The sequence below is a fragment of the Rhea americana genome, unplaced genomic scaffold (genome assembly GCF_003343005.1).
Source record: "Rhea americana isolate MKP2758 unplaced genomic scaffold, rheAme1 scaffold_77, whole genome shotgun sequence".
Lineage (NCBI taxonomy): Eukaryota > Metazoa > Chordata > Aves > Rheiformes > Rheidae > Rhea > Rhea americana.
Window position 1 is genome coordinate 3,685,350 of NW_028186945.1, and position 16,367 is coordinate 3,701,716.

General features: G+C 43.3%; 1 protein-coding gene across 1 annotated transcript in view; it reads right to left on the reverse strand.

Annotated features, from left to right (window-relative positions):
• Positions 1–1,675: 1,675 nt before the first annotated feature.
• THBS4 (thrombospondin 4) overlaps positions 1,676–16,367 on the reverse strand; it is a 40,679-nt gene continuing 25,987 nt past the window's right edge. Inside the window, exons 13-25 of the mRNA XM_085322435.1 lie at positions 15,508–15,660; positions 14,096–14,200; positions 13,692–13,799; positions 12,024–12,183; positions 11,178–11,296; positions 10,525–10,577; positions 8,750–8,943; positions 8,248–8,426; positions 7,259–7,307; positions 6,970–7,166; positions 6,169–6,341; positions 4,486–4,625; positions 1,676–1,900 (exon numbers count right to left, since the gene is read on the reverse strand). Of these exons, the coding sequence (XP_085178561.1) occupies positions 1,839–1,900; positions 4,486–4,625; positions 6,169–6,341; positions 6,970–7,166; positions 7,259–7,307; positions 8,248–8,426; positions 8,750–8,943; positions 10,525–10,577; positions 11,178–11,296; positions 12,024–12,183; positions 13,692–13,799; positions 14,096–14,200; positions 15,508–15,660 (1,692 nt within the window). The 3' untranslated portion in view covers positions 1,676–1,838. The remainder of the gene's footprint in view (positions 1,901–4,485; positions 4,626–6,168; positions 6,342–6,969; positions 7,167–7,258; positions 7,308–8,247; positions 8,427–8,749; positions 8,944–10,524; positions 10,578–11,177; positions 11,297–12,023; positions 12,184–13,691; positions 13,800–14,095; positions 14,201–15,507; positions 15,661–16,367) is intronic.

The following is a 16,367-nucleotide window of genomic DNA, read 5'->3' on the forward strand; positions in this document are numbered from 1 at the left end:
CGCTGGGCTCATGGTGCACGTGCTACGAGTAACTTTGTTCCGCCCAGGCTGCCCGAAGAGCCGCTCGGGCCCGACTGCTCTCTGGAAAAGAGGCTGCATCCAGGGAAACGCAAATTACCGAAGACGGAAATGTGCTCTGCGATCTGGCGTCTAGTTCCTCACCGAACGATGCTGCAGGTAGAGTTGCATACGACTAGGGAAGGGTCTTTGCTCATTTTTTTAAGCACAGTTTGCCCAAAAACATAACACCCTCTGTGTTCCCCCTCCCCCCACAACTCTCCCCGAGTAAATAGGCTTTCAGGCCTCCATTGAAAGTTTGGTGAGCGAAGTTGGTTTAGTGAAGTCACGGGGAAGGGGCTGRCACCGGAGGCTTTGTCACGAGCAAGCGTGGGCCCCGTTACTTACCTGCCCCCCGGCTGTCCGTGGGGCGCGCCAGCATCATCATCCTCGCCGCAAGATCGTGGCAGCTCCCGGAGGGGACTGAGCCCAGAGCCCTGGGAACTGGCAGTGAAAACGTGAAATGAAATTTGGTGAAACGTCTTCCTGTAGCCCAGGCCTTTGACAGCATCAAAACCTTAAGGGTATTTTTCTTTGTAAAGGGAACAGGAACCATTTTTTGTTTTGGTGCTATCACCTGATAGTTCAATGCAGTATTTTCCCTTGTAGGCTTGTACTGGAAAACAAGAGCTGCTGGTCATTGTGTCAGTGCTACTTGTGACTTTAAACTCTATCGTATCCCTCTGCTTTTTTCTTTCCAGGTAAAARCACTGGTTGCCTTTGCCCTTCTTAAAGGAATTGTTCTGTAGCCTGGAATGTGCTTTTCTGCAGCTTTTCTTGGCTGTTGTCTTACCTTCTTTCTAGCTTTGTTCTGAAAAAGGATGTATTCAGTGTACACTGTCTCTTGTGCAGTGATGATGCTTTTTCTTTGGCTTTCCTTAATTTTTCCATTTCTTTCTTAATTCAATCTTTGGGTTTTTTTTTTTTTTTTTTTTTTTTTTAAAAAACTAACTTAGTGATTTATTTTCCTGAGATTATAATACCTGTTTGGAGAGCTCAGCTCAGCTCTGAGTGAAAGCCTGGCTTTGAGTCTTTGAAAGTTAGGATTAGTTTCTCTGTAGGGATCATTCTGCATTTATCTCTGTTTGGTTTGTTTGTCTGAATCTGGCTTTTAGTCATACAGCGTCTGAGTTCGGAATACCACTCCCTGCAGTCAGCTTTTTTTTGGTTTTTACAAGATGTGATCGTGTACTCACGGTTTTCCAGGGCAGAGGCAAGGTCTAATTGAGCTCTTTTAGTTACCTTTGGCAGACCTCTTCTAAAGCTCCCAAGGACTTACAGCCCTGAAGGAGATGAAACTTCCTCCTTTCTTACCAGGGGCACGAAGCAGGCCTGGAAGAGGTTATGTGAAACGCTGTGCTTTGACAGGCAGCGCCCATCTTTTCCAACACTCGCTTCCTGCTGGATGCCACCTCCTCTTTTTCTGTCTTTGTGAAGCCTTAGCTTCTACCTTGTACCAGACAGACAAAACTGCCCTTTCTTCCTACCACCTTGTTTAATAGTAAATCCAAGATAGTAGTAGATTCAAACTGATCCTGAGAGTGTTTTAAGCAAGTGTCTTTACACTGCATGAATCTTCATAGAGTTTAGAGCACCTTTGAAAATAAATAAGCCTCAGTCTATTTTGTCTCCTTTTATTTTCATTTTTATACAAAAAAAAAGTTTGACATAGTTACATCAATGAGAAAAAGCTGCAGTTTGCACTCTTGAAACAACAATCATATAAGGATTTAGAATGCATTGTTTTATTGTTTGCAATAGCAATGTTAGTTTGCCTTTCCTTAAATATCACCAACACCAAATTGCTGAGCTTGAAATTCCTGAAAGTCCTCTGGGATTGTGTCTGAAAACAGGAAAATATGCAAGTTTAGCCTCTTCTAACAAAACCAAGCACCACTTAAGAAACTAATTCAACTACTACTTTTTTTTTTTTTTTTTTTTTTTTTTTTAACTTAAGGTAACTTATGCCTACATATTAAAGAATGAACTGGGAATGTTTTCAGTTTTAGCCCCATGCTGTTAAAAAGCACTGAGAGGCYAGCAAGACAATGAGCGCTCCAATGCGAGCCTGTAATGGAGTACTATCAATGTACAAATCACATTGCCACCTAAAAGCTTTGTGGCTTCCACTCTTAAATTTGTGTTAATGCACACTGACCGGAAAGGAGGGGAAAAAAGATATTTGTCTTGCTCTGTACACCATACTGGATCTGTACTGCCAGCATCTCTATTTCTCATGTATCCTAATTCAGCTTCCTCTGTGATGTTTTTTTTTTTTTGTGCTGTAGGAAGGGGCAGAAACATTAACCCAACCAGTAGTAGCTGTCAGGAAAAAAAAAAAATGCAAACTCGCCAAAGGGAGCTGGAGATGGGTCAATGTTACAAGAATAATTGCAGTTTTTGTTTTAATGTTTGAGTTTGTAGTATTGCTTTGTCAGGTGTCAGGACACTTCACCTGGAGAGATTCACAACACTGAACCTGAACTACCTGACCTCTACTTTGATTTGATTATTTCCAGTCTGGCCCAGGACAGGTAACATTAAACTTACTTAAAGAACAAAACAAAATAAAACTTTTGTTTAGATCAATATTCTTTTTTTTTTCTCCCCCCCCCCCCCCCCCGTCTCCTGAGAAGGCTTTTTCCTTGAGCTTTTTCTGCAAATGTAGAAGCTGGTCTGAAAATGAAAGAATTGTTTCTGGGAACTCTTAAGAGACCTCCCTGCATGGGTTTTATTGAGTCACTGCAACACTTGCAGCAAAGCCAGTGCTTGTGTTACTGAGCAATAACCCTACAGTGGGAGAAGGCTCAGAGGAGATGGGCAAGGGTGAGGTGCCCCAGAAGCTSAGGAATAGTGTAGGATGTGACTCGATWAATCATAGTTGTTGCACAGAGAMCTGACTTTATCTCAACACAAAGGGGGCCAGAGAGTGACCTTCCTTTTAGATAAGCAGTCATAGCCATTAATTGGACCAGGTGTAAATGTTTCTTCCTGAGTTGATCAAACCAGTGTGAGTCTCTCCCTGAGATTAGCCAGATCAGCACAGAGGAAGCACATACATGGCTCAGCCCAACATCGAGTGTAAAACCTCAACAACTAACAAGGGAAATTTGAAGAGAGCAAYGGGCTTGAGTTGGCTGCAACCCACATACTCCTTCCTGGTGACGGAGGATGCCCAGCATCATGATGGTGAGCATATTACAGAGGCTGGTCAAGGCAATCACAGTGCTATTGAGAYTGAATTGTATTATGATTTCAGGATATTGCTGGATCATTCTACTAAATGAAAAAAATCCCATGTAATATCAAATATCTTCAAAAGTAAAAACTTTTATATAAAACACTGCACTCTCCATGTGTATGGAATATGTAAAAGATCCTGGTCAGAGACTACTAGACTCTTACACTTGCTCTCTGCCAAGGAAGTGCAAATGTGGTGGCAGCTTTGAAACATGCTCTCTGGGAAATGGTGTACTGTTTGGGATTCTTATCAACTAATTTTTACTTCTAAGCACCATTTGCTTACTTAGAAGCTCCCCTGTTTAACCATCAGTCACAGGTGCCTGCCTGTGAGTACCAAGTGCCTGAGAACACAGGTCTGACAGTGGAAGATGTGCCAGAGCTGGGGCCCATCCACACAGCATCTGTGCCCACAGAAAGCAAACAAGGAAACAATCCCAGCTTGGCTCGTAACTTATTTTCCCATGGCTGCCTTAGTCAGGCAGGGGTTGATGTGGGAGGAGCGAAGTCCCTCCAACCCCTTTTCTAGCTAACTGAACTGCTGYTGGGGCAGAACCAGCTGGATGTGGTCAGTTTGTGTGAGTTAGCAAGATTTAATAATGTTTTTTATAGTGGAAGATCAGGGCTAAACTGTGAGGACCTTATTGCAACTGGAGAGCACCAGTGTGTTTCCACAGAGTCTGAGGAGGATTTCCCCCTATGTCAAGGGTGTCTTATGATCTTGTCCTCCTACAGGCGAGAGCAACGAGCAAGTACAGAAGTCGTGCAGACTCCTGGTGACTGATCCCACTGGATCTCCAGATTTGGTTTCATCTTGTGCTCAGGGCATCCTTTATGCATGATGTCCTCAGCTTATTGTGCGTATATAACTCCCACAACAGCATTAGCTTTTGGTTGGTTGCTTTTAAATAATATTTCTAATTCTCTGATGACAGCTATACTACTTAGTTGGCACAATCTCTGTAGCAGAGTGACTGCTCTGGGAGGAGCAGCTCTGAGGTGTTAGTTCCTGTCTGGCTGAGCTGCAGTGCACTGCTGGAGTCAGGGGAGGCATTTCACAGCTGTGAATAACTTGTAAATGAAAAGCAAAGGAAAGGATGCAAGATGGCTTAATCCAACAGCCACAATACCAATTCTCAACTGCCACTTGCTAGTTGCTAGCTAAAAATGACATAAGAGAAATATTACCATTGCAGCGATATTTCAGATTGGACCAAATGATGTTTTCCTGAGAAAAGCAGAAAACTCCAAGCCGTCCTCCACGCATAGTGGTGTCTATAGTTACACCAGAGTCTGCCACTAGGTCAGAGCCTTCATAAAATCTTGCCCTTAAAAAAAGCAAACAGAAAGGCCCATAAGTCTTTTCTGAGGCTGTAATATTTATGAGTTGTTTTGATTCTAGCCTTGGACATGCTGTCCTCCCACACCTAGCACAGGGGCAAAAAMAGCAGTTAAGTAAGCTCCTTTGCAGGTTGGGAATTGGAACAACGCTGCACTCTGGCAAGAGCTGGGAAGGCGTTGGGAGGGGGTGTTCTTTAAATGCATCCCACCAGAGCCTTGGACTGTTTCTTCCTGTCCTCAGTCAGGCTGAAATTTTCCACAGTTGATAATTATGGAGGGGAAGACAGAATCAGATTAGATCAGCTGAAGATGACCAGATGGAACCTGTCTCACACAGTTTGAAGCTAAACTTTTTTTTTATATATATATAGTATACAAAGTTTCAAACAAACTGTTTGGAGCCTTAAAGCTGCTTCCTTAACTGAGATTTTTCCTAGAATTAATTTTACATTTTAGGAGAAGTTTTGATGATCTAGCATCCTGTTAGAATTGTCAGAAGATTCCCAAATAACTCTGGAAATGGTTGCACGCTGCCAATTCCCAGCAAGTGCTCTGTACTGAGGGCTTGAGCAGGACCATGCTGGAGCCAACTAAGCTACCACAGTATCGACTGCACTCCGTCCTCAGCCTCTGGAGTACTGTGTAAATGATGTACAGGAGGATGAGCCTGAAGGGCCTCATTTTGGATGAGAGCACCACTGTGTTAGGAGCTGGTCTGAGATGCAAGAATACAAGGGGTGGTGAAAGGAAAGAAAGCTCCCACGTTTCCTCATAAAATAAATAAGTGGGAAAAAAAAAAAAAAAAAAAAAAAAGCACTTCCTGTTATGTTCCTGAGTTCACTTCCCAATTGCTGAGGCAGCTCAAAAGCATCTGCGTACTGAATGAAGTTTGTTGTCTTTCATATTTCCTGGGAGGGGTTGGCTCAAGTGTATTTTTTCCTAGGCTTCCTTGAAGCATCAGAAGAGCTTCGCTAGACATGTTATGGTCTGCAACCAGTGTAAACTGATTGCAGTGCAATGCAGGCAGCGTGCTGGCAGGGATCCACTTTGGGCCTGATTGYCTTTAGTTTGAAGGATTTCATAATGCTGATTGCCACCTTTATTGGTTTTGGGGGTATGTTAGTTAGGGCAACTAGAGAGACTGCAGCCACATGCAGATGTCTGCTTGTGAAGCAGCTTCACGAGATTGCAAAACCTGGGCTGATGATGCCACTGCAGTTTATTTTTTGCATTTTATAGTGGTCAGTAGTAGCTTGAAAAAGCAAATTATTAAAGCCAGAAGAGGGAGTTTAGCTATTAGTGTAGGGCACAGTTACAACACCCAGCTAAACAGGCTTAGCTTGGAATTGTCTTACCTAGGAAAAGAACTGCAGGCAGAATTTCACAAGTCTAACCTATTATAATGCTTCATCACTGAAAAGCTCTGACATATTATAAACTCTCAGATTGTTATCTAAATTACATGTTGAGAAACAATAGTTTAGTTAGACGTGTATAAATACTCACCTTCTCTATCCTTGGCTGTCTTACCTGATATATCCTATTTGGGGTCTGTGCTGCAAAAACCAGCGGTAGGAGACTTTGTCTTTCCATCCTACATTTCTGGGGTCTTTCCACAACAGCCTGACTTGATCATTGGTGTCCCCTGTGTGCCAGAGGGAATTGCGGAGGTGCTCTCCAGGGCCTGTCTTTGATTTCACAGCCTGCAGAAATACAATTGCTTTCCACTACTGACCAGAGAGATGCCACTTTCAGGTGCTCCAAGTCCTTTTGTAGTGGGGACGAGGCCTGCTGAAGCACCCTCCTTCTTGTTCCCAAGCCAGTAACTGCTGTTTCCTAACTGCAGCCACTGTTTGCCTGGAAAAACAACTGAATTTATTTCTTCTCTGAATAGCTGAGACCATAGAGAAGCAGGCTGCCTGAGCAGTCCATGGGGGAGAGCATTGGTTTCCCACCAATGAGACTAGCTTTGGCAATACGACACCTCTTCTAATAAACAGGTTGAATTTAATCTCCTAATGTGTTTGTCTCCGTGCTTCTAAAGCTGTATTCAGAGTCTAAATTTGACTAATTATAGGCAGGCCATAATCAGAGCAGGGACTAAAAGCTCCAGCTGGAGATGAAGTTCCTTAAAACACAGTGCCACAAATGGGACTGCAGAGCTGGTTTGACASCAGGGTGCAATGGCAGAGTAACCAGACAGGCAGCAGGGCCAACACACAGAGCGGTGGGTGGCCTGCGGCAGATCAGCCAGCGAGGCCAACGCGCGGCACGACAGGTAGCCAGGCTGCGGAGGACGCTTTGTCCCTGGCTAGGGGCTCCCGCCAGTACCTTTAGCTGGATGCCGGGCTCGGCAACAGCTCTGAAGGGAGTGGCTTGCCAGTACGTCTGTTCAGTCTGTTTCCACATTACCACGTAAAAGCTAGAGCTGTCTTGATAACCAAAAATAAAGCCAGCATAATCATCATCTGTCACCGTATTCACGTGAAAAGTGCCTTCAAAGTCAACACCATTAAAAGCGGTGTAACCTGCAGATACACACAAGTTAAGTCAGCAGAAATGTGGCCACGTACTAAAAGCTTTTCTGCTTAAAACTTGAGTCACAGAAGAGGATACATACCAACAGCAAGGCCAGGATCACTGTTCATAGTCTGCACAATTTCCATGCCCTGTAAGGGTAAATTCAAGGTGGTTAGTGACTTGTGCGTGTGTGAAGAACTGTGCTGGCTACGCCGGGCAGCCTCTTCTGGCCTTCCACTAGCACCTCCAACATCTCTCTCCTTTTGTTCACAACATGTCTATAACACTTGTAGCTCTGAATTTAAATGAGACCTTTAATCAAATCCTAATGCTTCAGCTGCTTGTGTGCACAGAGTTGGGAAGAATTTTTCTTTTCCCATTGCAGAACAGGCCAGATGTGTTCTGATACTTCTCCCTCCCTCCCTCAGGTCTTCTGAAATCACAGAAATTAGCCAAAATTGGCAAYGCAACTGAAAAGAATCGAGAAAGAGAATTTTTGTTGATTTTTGTTGTTTTCTTAAGTCCTAACATACAATTTTATTTACAGGCTTTGTGATTAAATTGACTGCAAGGAGTGGGCTAAGGCAAGCATATACAGCTTAGCTGGCTTGGCAGAGACTTTGGCAATGGGAGTGAATTTCCCATTCCTTGTGACTCAGAATACATTAGTCTCCTGAAGACTAAAATGTGTTCATGTAAATAAAAGTTATTGGTCTCCAACTAGGAGCAGATGCTCTGCTACACAACAGGTCTGACTTTCAAGTTTTAGGAATTACTCATGAGATTGCATTTGCTGCAGAGCCATTTCAATAGGGTGACATGAAGGTCTCATGTTTGCCCTCTAAGCAATTGTGAAATCCACCCAGAATGAGTCTTCTTGCCTGCAACTATTTTAGTTCATTAGTGATACAGCATCAAGCTGTCATACGCTACGAAAAAGTTTCTTCATTATAGCTCCTGTAAAAATAGTCAGTTGACTGAGAGTTTCCATTTTTTCACTTGTTGGCTACAGGTCCAGTAGAGACAGCATTAATGTGGTTTTCAAATTATTTTTCTTAGACAGATAAGAAGGACAAGAAGTCTTTTTACCTGGTTCAGAACCACCCAGTTGGGATCAATCTGCGCATCGCCCTCTGGGTCCAGCACCACTGTCTGATAGGCCCTAAAATCTGTCAAGGTGATCTCTGCGTTCTCAGGGCATACATCAATCCGATCGATTACTGTATCCTGGTCAAAATCAGACTCGCAGACATCCCCAACTCCATCACCTGAATGCATCAGAGAAGCAAAAGCAGATTTGTGGAGCAGCAAGAAGCCACATGAAGCTTAGCCACTGGACTGAGGTGTCTAAGCAGCAGGCGAGTCTCAGCCCCACTGCCTGCAGTGCCCAGGAAGGGGACCTCGAGCAGGGGACCCCGAAGACCTTTGCCTCAGCCAAAAGGATCCATGTGCTTCCTGGTGTCCTTCCCAGGACAGATGCCATGGGAGAGCATACCACACACGTGGTGTCTGCACGTGATGGTGTTTGTGTAACACCTGGGGAAGGACATGGGACGTAAGCACCAAAATGGCTCCCAAAGACCCTGCTTACCATTATCATCTTCCTGCCCTGGGTTGGGGACCAGCCTGCAGTTGTCAGGGCCTGGGGGCAAGAGGTCAGGAATGCCATCGTTGTCATCATCATCATCACATTCATCACCCAACCCGTCCTTATCCGTGTCCAGCTGGGAGCTGTTAATGATGGTGGGGCAGTTGTCTGTGCTGTCCTGGTGCCCATCGCCATCGCTGCAAGTACAGACACAAAGAGAACCACACACCATCAGTTCCTGCTTCTGGATGAGAAAGCACACAAGTGCCTGAGCTGGAAACGCAACAGGGGCAACCTAGCAGTCCGTCACCAGGCTTGGGTGACAAGCCTCAGAGATGAGGATAAATCCTGCAGCATCCCCCAACCCCACGCAGCTTGTCTCAGCAGCTTACAGCCAGGAGTCATAGGGAACATGAACGCTGACTGCAGAAGAGAGTGTAGGAAGGGAAGGGCAGCTACACTGTTTCTTCATCCCGTGGTTAAGTGCATGTGTGTGAGGGAAAAAAAAAGTAATTAAAAAAAATAACTTGTTGATCTAAGGTTTAAAAAAAGAAAAAAAAAAAAAAAACTAGGAGCCATGGTACTATTGTTGCATTTCTTGGATTCTGGGTGTACCAGCCTTACTGAATTTGATTCCCCAGGAGAGGTGCAGAGGCACTTCTCTGTTTCAGACCTGTGCCGAGAGATCACGTCAAGAGCTATGGCTATAGCCTGAAGTCAGGTGTTTCATACACGCACAACAAACAAAAGAGTTTTAGCCACTACCAAGTGTGTTTGCCCTCAGGAGCATTTCGCCTAGCACAGGCAGAGCAAGCATGATGTGCAGGCAGATTAAGGATATGCCAGCCTATCCTTCCTGCTTAAGGAAGGTGCTTTAGTTTTGGTTCATGGCAGCTAACCTAGCAAGTTGCTGCCGAGGTAAAATGCAGCGAGGAGCAGGCACATACACCAAGGCTAACTTCAGGGAGGGCTGCAGTGCTTCTACCATGCATGTCAGTTACTCTGAGGGAAAAGGAAAACACATCCTTTTTTAAAGGGGAAGAAACAAGGCCATGTCCACCTAACAGCAAAACAGCTGCCAAACACTGAGGGTGGTGGCAAGGGCAYGAAGGGGAGGGAAGCAGGCTCCCTGGCACTGCCAACGGCCTGAAACCATGCGAACATCTGCAGCTGCTGAAACTCGGTGTCAGTGCAGGATTTATCATTTCTCTTTCCTCTGCTTCGAGTGAGGAGCATGACAGAAGACCTGCCACCCCTAAAACCAGTTGGGTGGAAGCTGATTCTAGCTCGGCATTAGTCAGCTTGTCACGGGATGCGCTCCCCCAAACACGCGGGGCAGGCAAAAGCCAGAGAGGAGCCTTGCCCCTCTTGCTGTGCTTAAGCAAAGGGGTGTGTTTTCACATGTGTTTGATAATAAAATTCTGTTTCTGAAACACAAAGATCTTTTCAGAAAACTCACAGACTTAACTGCTTACAAAAAAGCATTACCTTACTAAGAAGCTGCTGCCCAGTTTTATAGCTAGATAGGGACTCACAGGAAGTTTACAAATGTGGGGATACAGGCGAAAGCTCCGTTACTTTACTGCCATGGGGAAGTGAATCAACAAGGCTTATAAATGATAACATTATTTTTGAACTAATAAATCTATCAGGAGGTACTGACATTAAATCCAGCCTAGTCTGAGGAAGCAGACCTCTCCAGGAATCAGCAGCGTGTTCAGTCCAAGACTAGCTTCTCCCACCTCCCTGAAGCTGTTACGAGCTGTGACCCAGCATACCTGTCCTGATTGGTATCACAGGAATCTCCAACCAGGTCGTTGTCAACATCYGACTGCAAAAGAAAACACAGAAAATTCCAGCACCAGCTGCTGAGACATCTGTTAAAATGGCACTACTAAAACAAATCAAATGCAATTAAAATAAAGCATGAAAAAACATTCTGTTTTGAAAACATATCCTCTTGTTTACATCATCTGTCTAACCAAAAAGTCAATTTTATTAAATAAAAAATAGATTAGCAATAAACAGGATTAATCTAGATTAGAGTGGTTCAAGCAAGGYGAAGAAACGAGTGTTGCCTCCACTACTGGAAAAAAGTGCCTCTCATTTCTCACTGAGGCTCATTTCTCAAGGGGCTTTAAAAATCTACCGTGTTTCTGTAAGTAAGCGTCCCACATTTTTTGTTACTTACAAAGGTTTTAATCAGAGTTTCAAACATACTAAAACTCTCCCTCATGTCTCACCTAGGAACAGGAGAAGTTTTGCTAAATAATGACATCAGGATTTGGTCCTTAGGAAAGAATCTTCCTAAATACCCACTGTCAAAAGATGAGCACTGTGGCTGCACTGCCTGCCTTGCTCTCTTGCATCTTTTTGGATCTCAATAACTCCTCTCACTAAATGAGGATATTTTTTTCTTCTGCCTGCTAACCTGGTTTGGGTTGCTGACAGTAGGGCAGCTGTCACAGGCATCACCAACACCATCATTATCCTTGTCCTCCTGGTCTGCGTTGGGGATCCTCTGACAATTATCCAAAAGGTTCTTAATACCTATGAAAAAGTGGATTGGATGTTAGTTAAAAATGATTTCCTATATTCGTCACTGTACAACATAAAGAACTGTTAAGATGCTAGTCCTTTTCTGTTACTGCTTTATCCTGCAATGACACTGTAAGCCTGTACAGCAAACCTTTTTTTAGTCTATTCATTAATAGAAGCATCTTACTGAAGAACAGTTATCCTGTTCAGCCCTACAACATACACCTCATTAATTACGCACACTTTATTAATTATGCACACTTTATTCTAGCCTGTTCTTTGTGTCATAATTTGCAGGATGGGACACTTCCTCTTCATTATTACATCTGAAGGGTTGTGATTTTATGACTTCTTTTAAACATCCTCCAGCAATGAAAATAACACACTATGTAGCTCTTGGGCATTTGGGACAGGCAGCAGCTGGGGCACTCAAACACTCTACGACATGTTTGAGCCTTTAAGAAATTCCTGAATGACCAATGCCCTTAACAGATATGCTGAGCGGTGTTTCATGTATAAATTATAAAGTGTATGGTGCTTCAGATGGAGGCTAAAAGATACATAATAGGAAGCTAAAAGATATATAATAATCTAAATGTGATGACTCCAACCAGAAGTCTCATGCAGAAAGGGAATGTGCTGCATGACACTTAGCAGCTGGTGAAATCTTCCTAACTCACAGCACAGTATGGGCAAGTTTCAGAAACATCACAGAAGCTGTAAGTGAAGAAATACCAACCATCTCCATCCATGTCATCGTCACAAGCATCTCCTTTCCCATCACCATCAGTGTCCCGCTGGTCATTATTCAGCACACTGCGACAATTGTCGCAAGCATCTCCAAAGATATCTTGGTCACTATTTCTCTGGTTAACATTGGGAGCTAAGACACAGTTATCCTGCAAGCGACAAAGACCGAAGAAAGGTATGAGCTGGGCTCTGAATCCTTCATTTCTACTTTAGTGGATTTATAAAAGCCTTGTATTTATCTCTATTTTCAGGAAAAAGCAGCAGCAACTTCCAAGTAGTTTGACATTTTATGAGTATTAGCTCTGGACCAGATTTCAGTGGTTCTCTCAAATACCTGTTTTCAACCACATCACAGGATGCAAACATGCAGTATCACAAGGCTTTATTTATAACTTTGTTTTCTGGTTCTCACTTCAGATAGACCCACGTAAGTAACCTGTTCGGAAGCCCTGACTCCCGTAGTCTGTCTCAAGGGCTGCAGTTCAGAGGCCCTGACTGGTCCTTGAGGTGCTCTTGCTGAAAGGTGTTTGCCCCCTTCTGGTAGAGACTTGAACCAAAGCTGAAACACTCGAAAAAATTACGTTTCTTGATGCAAAAAGGCCCAAATCCTGTTCTTTTGCCACCTAAGATGCTATTGACTCTCCAGGACCACCATGAGGCACGAAGGGGGGACCGATTTTAAAGTGGTGTAAATGTGCCTCCCTGACTCAGCACACCCGTGTCCTCATCCTGCCACACACATGCAGCAAGAGGCAAAACACAGCCACAACTAGCAACAGTTTACAACAGTTAATTGATTGCAAAGGATTTGCAGAGTCACAGGTGAAGGAGCATTTAACATCTTTCCTTATGCAACATTAATACAGCCCATTGCTCCAAGCTGCCAGAATTTTTGTCTCTGCAGCAAAATACTCCAGAATAGACTTTCTGTGACTGCTAGTCTGCCCTAGCACCAAATAGACATTTGAACTCTAAACAGAGCATCCTTCTTCTCTTCCTTGGAATTGCGTTAAGCAACACCACACAAATATCTTAGTGTGGAGTAACAGTCAGGAGCAAAAGCAAAAGAGTTTTTATAGTCTGAGTTTATGCTCCAGTATATTCTAGAGTTGTATCCTCACATGGAAAGTTCTTTCTCTTTGAGAACCTGATCCAAAGCTCTTGAAGTTATTGTCAAGACACCCACTAATTTCAGCAGGCTTTGCATTCCTCACACAGCATGCTGTCCRGTCACTCTGTTCTTTAAACAAAAAGCACACTAACTTATGTTCTTAAAAAACAAGTTATGGGAGAGTGTGAAAGAGCACATGACTGCGTTAAAGAAAAGCACAAGACTATGTTCTGTAGAATGGGTGCATTCTACAGAAATGCTGTCATTGAGAAAATAAAATTAAATGCTAAAATATAAATAATGGAGCATTAACAGGTGGGACTTAAGGCTGGTGAGGCAGACTTTTTTTCTTTTTTTTAGGTCTTTATGTTAGCCTTATATAAAAGACAGGATTTAGAGAGATACTGACAGTAACACACATGGGATAATCATTGGYAAATGACAGTACACCAAATTTTGAAATCACTGCCTACTGCAATAACACGAGATCCTTCTGCTTATACAGAGCCCTGGCCCCCGAGATAAACACTCAGATTTATGCAGCACCTGCTCGTTGGGAATGCCATCTCCATCTGCATCTTCATCACAGGCATCTCCAATCCCATCACCATCAGCATCTTCTTGTCCAGAGTTTGGGACAAATCTGCAATTGTCCTGGATAAAACAAACATAACAAAACAGAACAGAGAGGGGGAGAGAAAGAGGGAAAGAGGGAGGGGGGAGAGGGAGGGGAGAAAAGTCTGTAATTTATGGGTTAACTGAATGCTATCATGGTTTGAATTACTTTTTCCATTATTGTTTTCATTAAATAGTTAATCAAATAAAATACAATTTATCCAGAAGAATTCAGTAACTTGAAAAAAAAAAAAGAATGCATCTTGTCAGGTTTCTTCTATTCTTAATCCTACAATAACAGAGCATGAAGGAGGGAAGAAGAAAGAACTTCTTACCTTTCTGCAGTTTTCAGCAGAGCATGAGAGTTCTTCGTTAGGGTAGCCATCAATGTCGACATCTTTTCCACAAACATAACCATCACCAGCCCAGCCGATGCCACACTAACAATAAAACACCATACTAGTACTACGGCAAGGTTAATGAGTCACCTCAAGAGGGAAACTCCATATCAGTCTTGAAAAGCAGTAATACGCAAAAGGTACTAACAGATGTTGAAGTACAGCAAAGTATGCCTTAGTATCTCTCAGTGAGGAAAGAAAAAATTTATTTCAAGATTTCTGTACCTAGGCTCATCTAAAAAGAGCCCAAGACCTATTTTAAATGGACTGTGTGCCTGCAACACCTAAAAATTTCAGTGAGGGCTACAGTTTTCTTTTAGGTGCTTGTCAGGAGGCAATTTAGCTCCTCATACATCAGTGGGGAAAGCAGAGAAAAAAGAGGACTTAGGCAGATGAACCTAGCACCATAGTTGGATGGCATGACTGTGCATCAGTATCACAAGAATATATCTGTGACTAGGGGAAGCTTTAAGAGAAAACTGTTAACAGCTACTGAGTTTGCATCAGCAACACAAGGGCATCTGCAAGCTTCTGCCAGCAAATTAAATTACTATTGTTTCACTCACATGCTTAATTTGTATTGTTCTGTTGTAGTTGAACACACGCATAGAACTACAAATCCAGATCTCTCCTCCATATGAGGACTTACCTAATATGAGTATCTAGACACGCTCCCATTACAGCATGAACTTAAAATATCCTAATTTCTTAGTCTTTGAAGTAGATGCTCTTAAAAATGAGACCAAAGCAAGTGCTAGCAAAAGCATATACTGTAGCCAAGCTTAGGACACAATGTTAGTCTCGTTTCCCCTTGCAAGCTGGAAAAACTAAGGAACGTACTTCAGTCAGACTCTTACAATGAGAATTCACACGCCCTTTGTGCTCACCTGCTCCTAGGGCTGCAAAGCACAGTACAGCCACCTGTGCTAGGAATCTCTGGTCTCACTTGGGGGTGGGGGGGAAGGAATCATTTGTACCAGCAGGCAATGCGAGCACTGTGGGTATGCAGACTGCATCCCTGATCACAGCTATGTAGTTAAATGCGCTCTGCACAGCAGCAYGTCAGGAGAGAAATTTGCTCATGTGACATTCTCCATGCAGTAACACTTGAGAGTCCTATCTGAGGAAACTGCAGAAGGGGCTAAAAACCCCTTCACAAAAAAATCTAGTTAACACAGACACTAGCAGCCCACACAGTAAACAYGGCATATGAGTACGGCTGTGTGCCATAATTCAGTTAAAAAAAAAGTATTGATAAAAAAGTATTGATTGCCACAAAGAGTCACTCAGTTCTAGCATCAGAAAGGTTGGCTCTCACTGTGAACGCATGCACGTGTTCACCTACTTACAATACACGTGACCTCGCCTCGCCTCTCCTCAATACACCGGGCATGGACACTGCACGGATTGAGGGCTCGACTTCTGCAGCTCCTCACAGCCTGGCATCCCCTGGTTTGGTCTCCTGTATATCCTGATTTGCATTGCCCACACTGGTAAGAGCCCTGTAGGAACAAAAAGTTACTAGCGAGTCTTTTAACTGGATTTCTTTTTTTAAACAAATGTGTCAGTGAGATTCATGCCATACTGCTTACACTGTGCAAGTACAATCTTTCATCCACTGAGGCCTCTTGCACTGTGAGCACGCTTTTCTTTCTACATAACATTCAGGTTTTGCTCCCACGTCATGTGCTGGAAAACATGCTCAACTCATGCCTGCTGAGACAAGGTGCCAAAACTTTGTGTAAACTTAGCAGCAGCACCTGCTTAATCAGATCGGCTTAGCCAGACAAGCAAACCTGTGTGGGTGCTCTTATCACAGTGTAAAACAGATTTCACCAGTACCTTAACTCAGCTACGGACTGAGTGAAAGAATGGAATAAGACAAGGAAGTTCACCATATCTGCCCTGTTTATTTCATTTTACCTTAAATGTTTTTAGGTCAATTYGAGCTAAATCTTGGAAAGGAATTCAAGAGTCAAAGATATGGTTATCCTTACTGAAATGGCAGTAAGAATGTCGACACAGCCTTTTGCATTGGTTTACCCAGAAACATGGGTAGATCTTCATGAACTGTWTTTGAGCACTTCTCACACAAGAAAACCAAAAGAAGCCAAGCCAAGAAATCCCAGTTTATGCTGCAACAACCACTATATGCAATATAAGCAGATAAATGCTGATAAAAATGGGTCTCATTTAGGTATTTAATGTG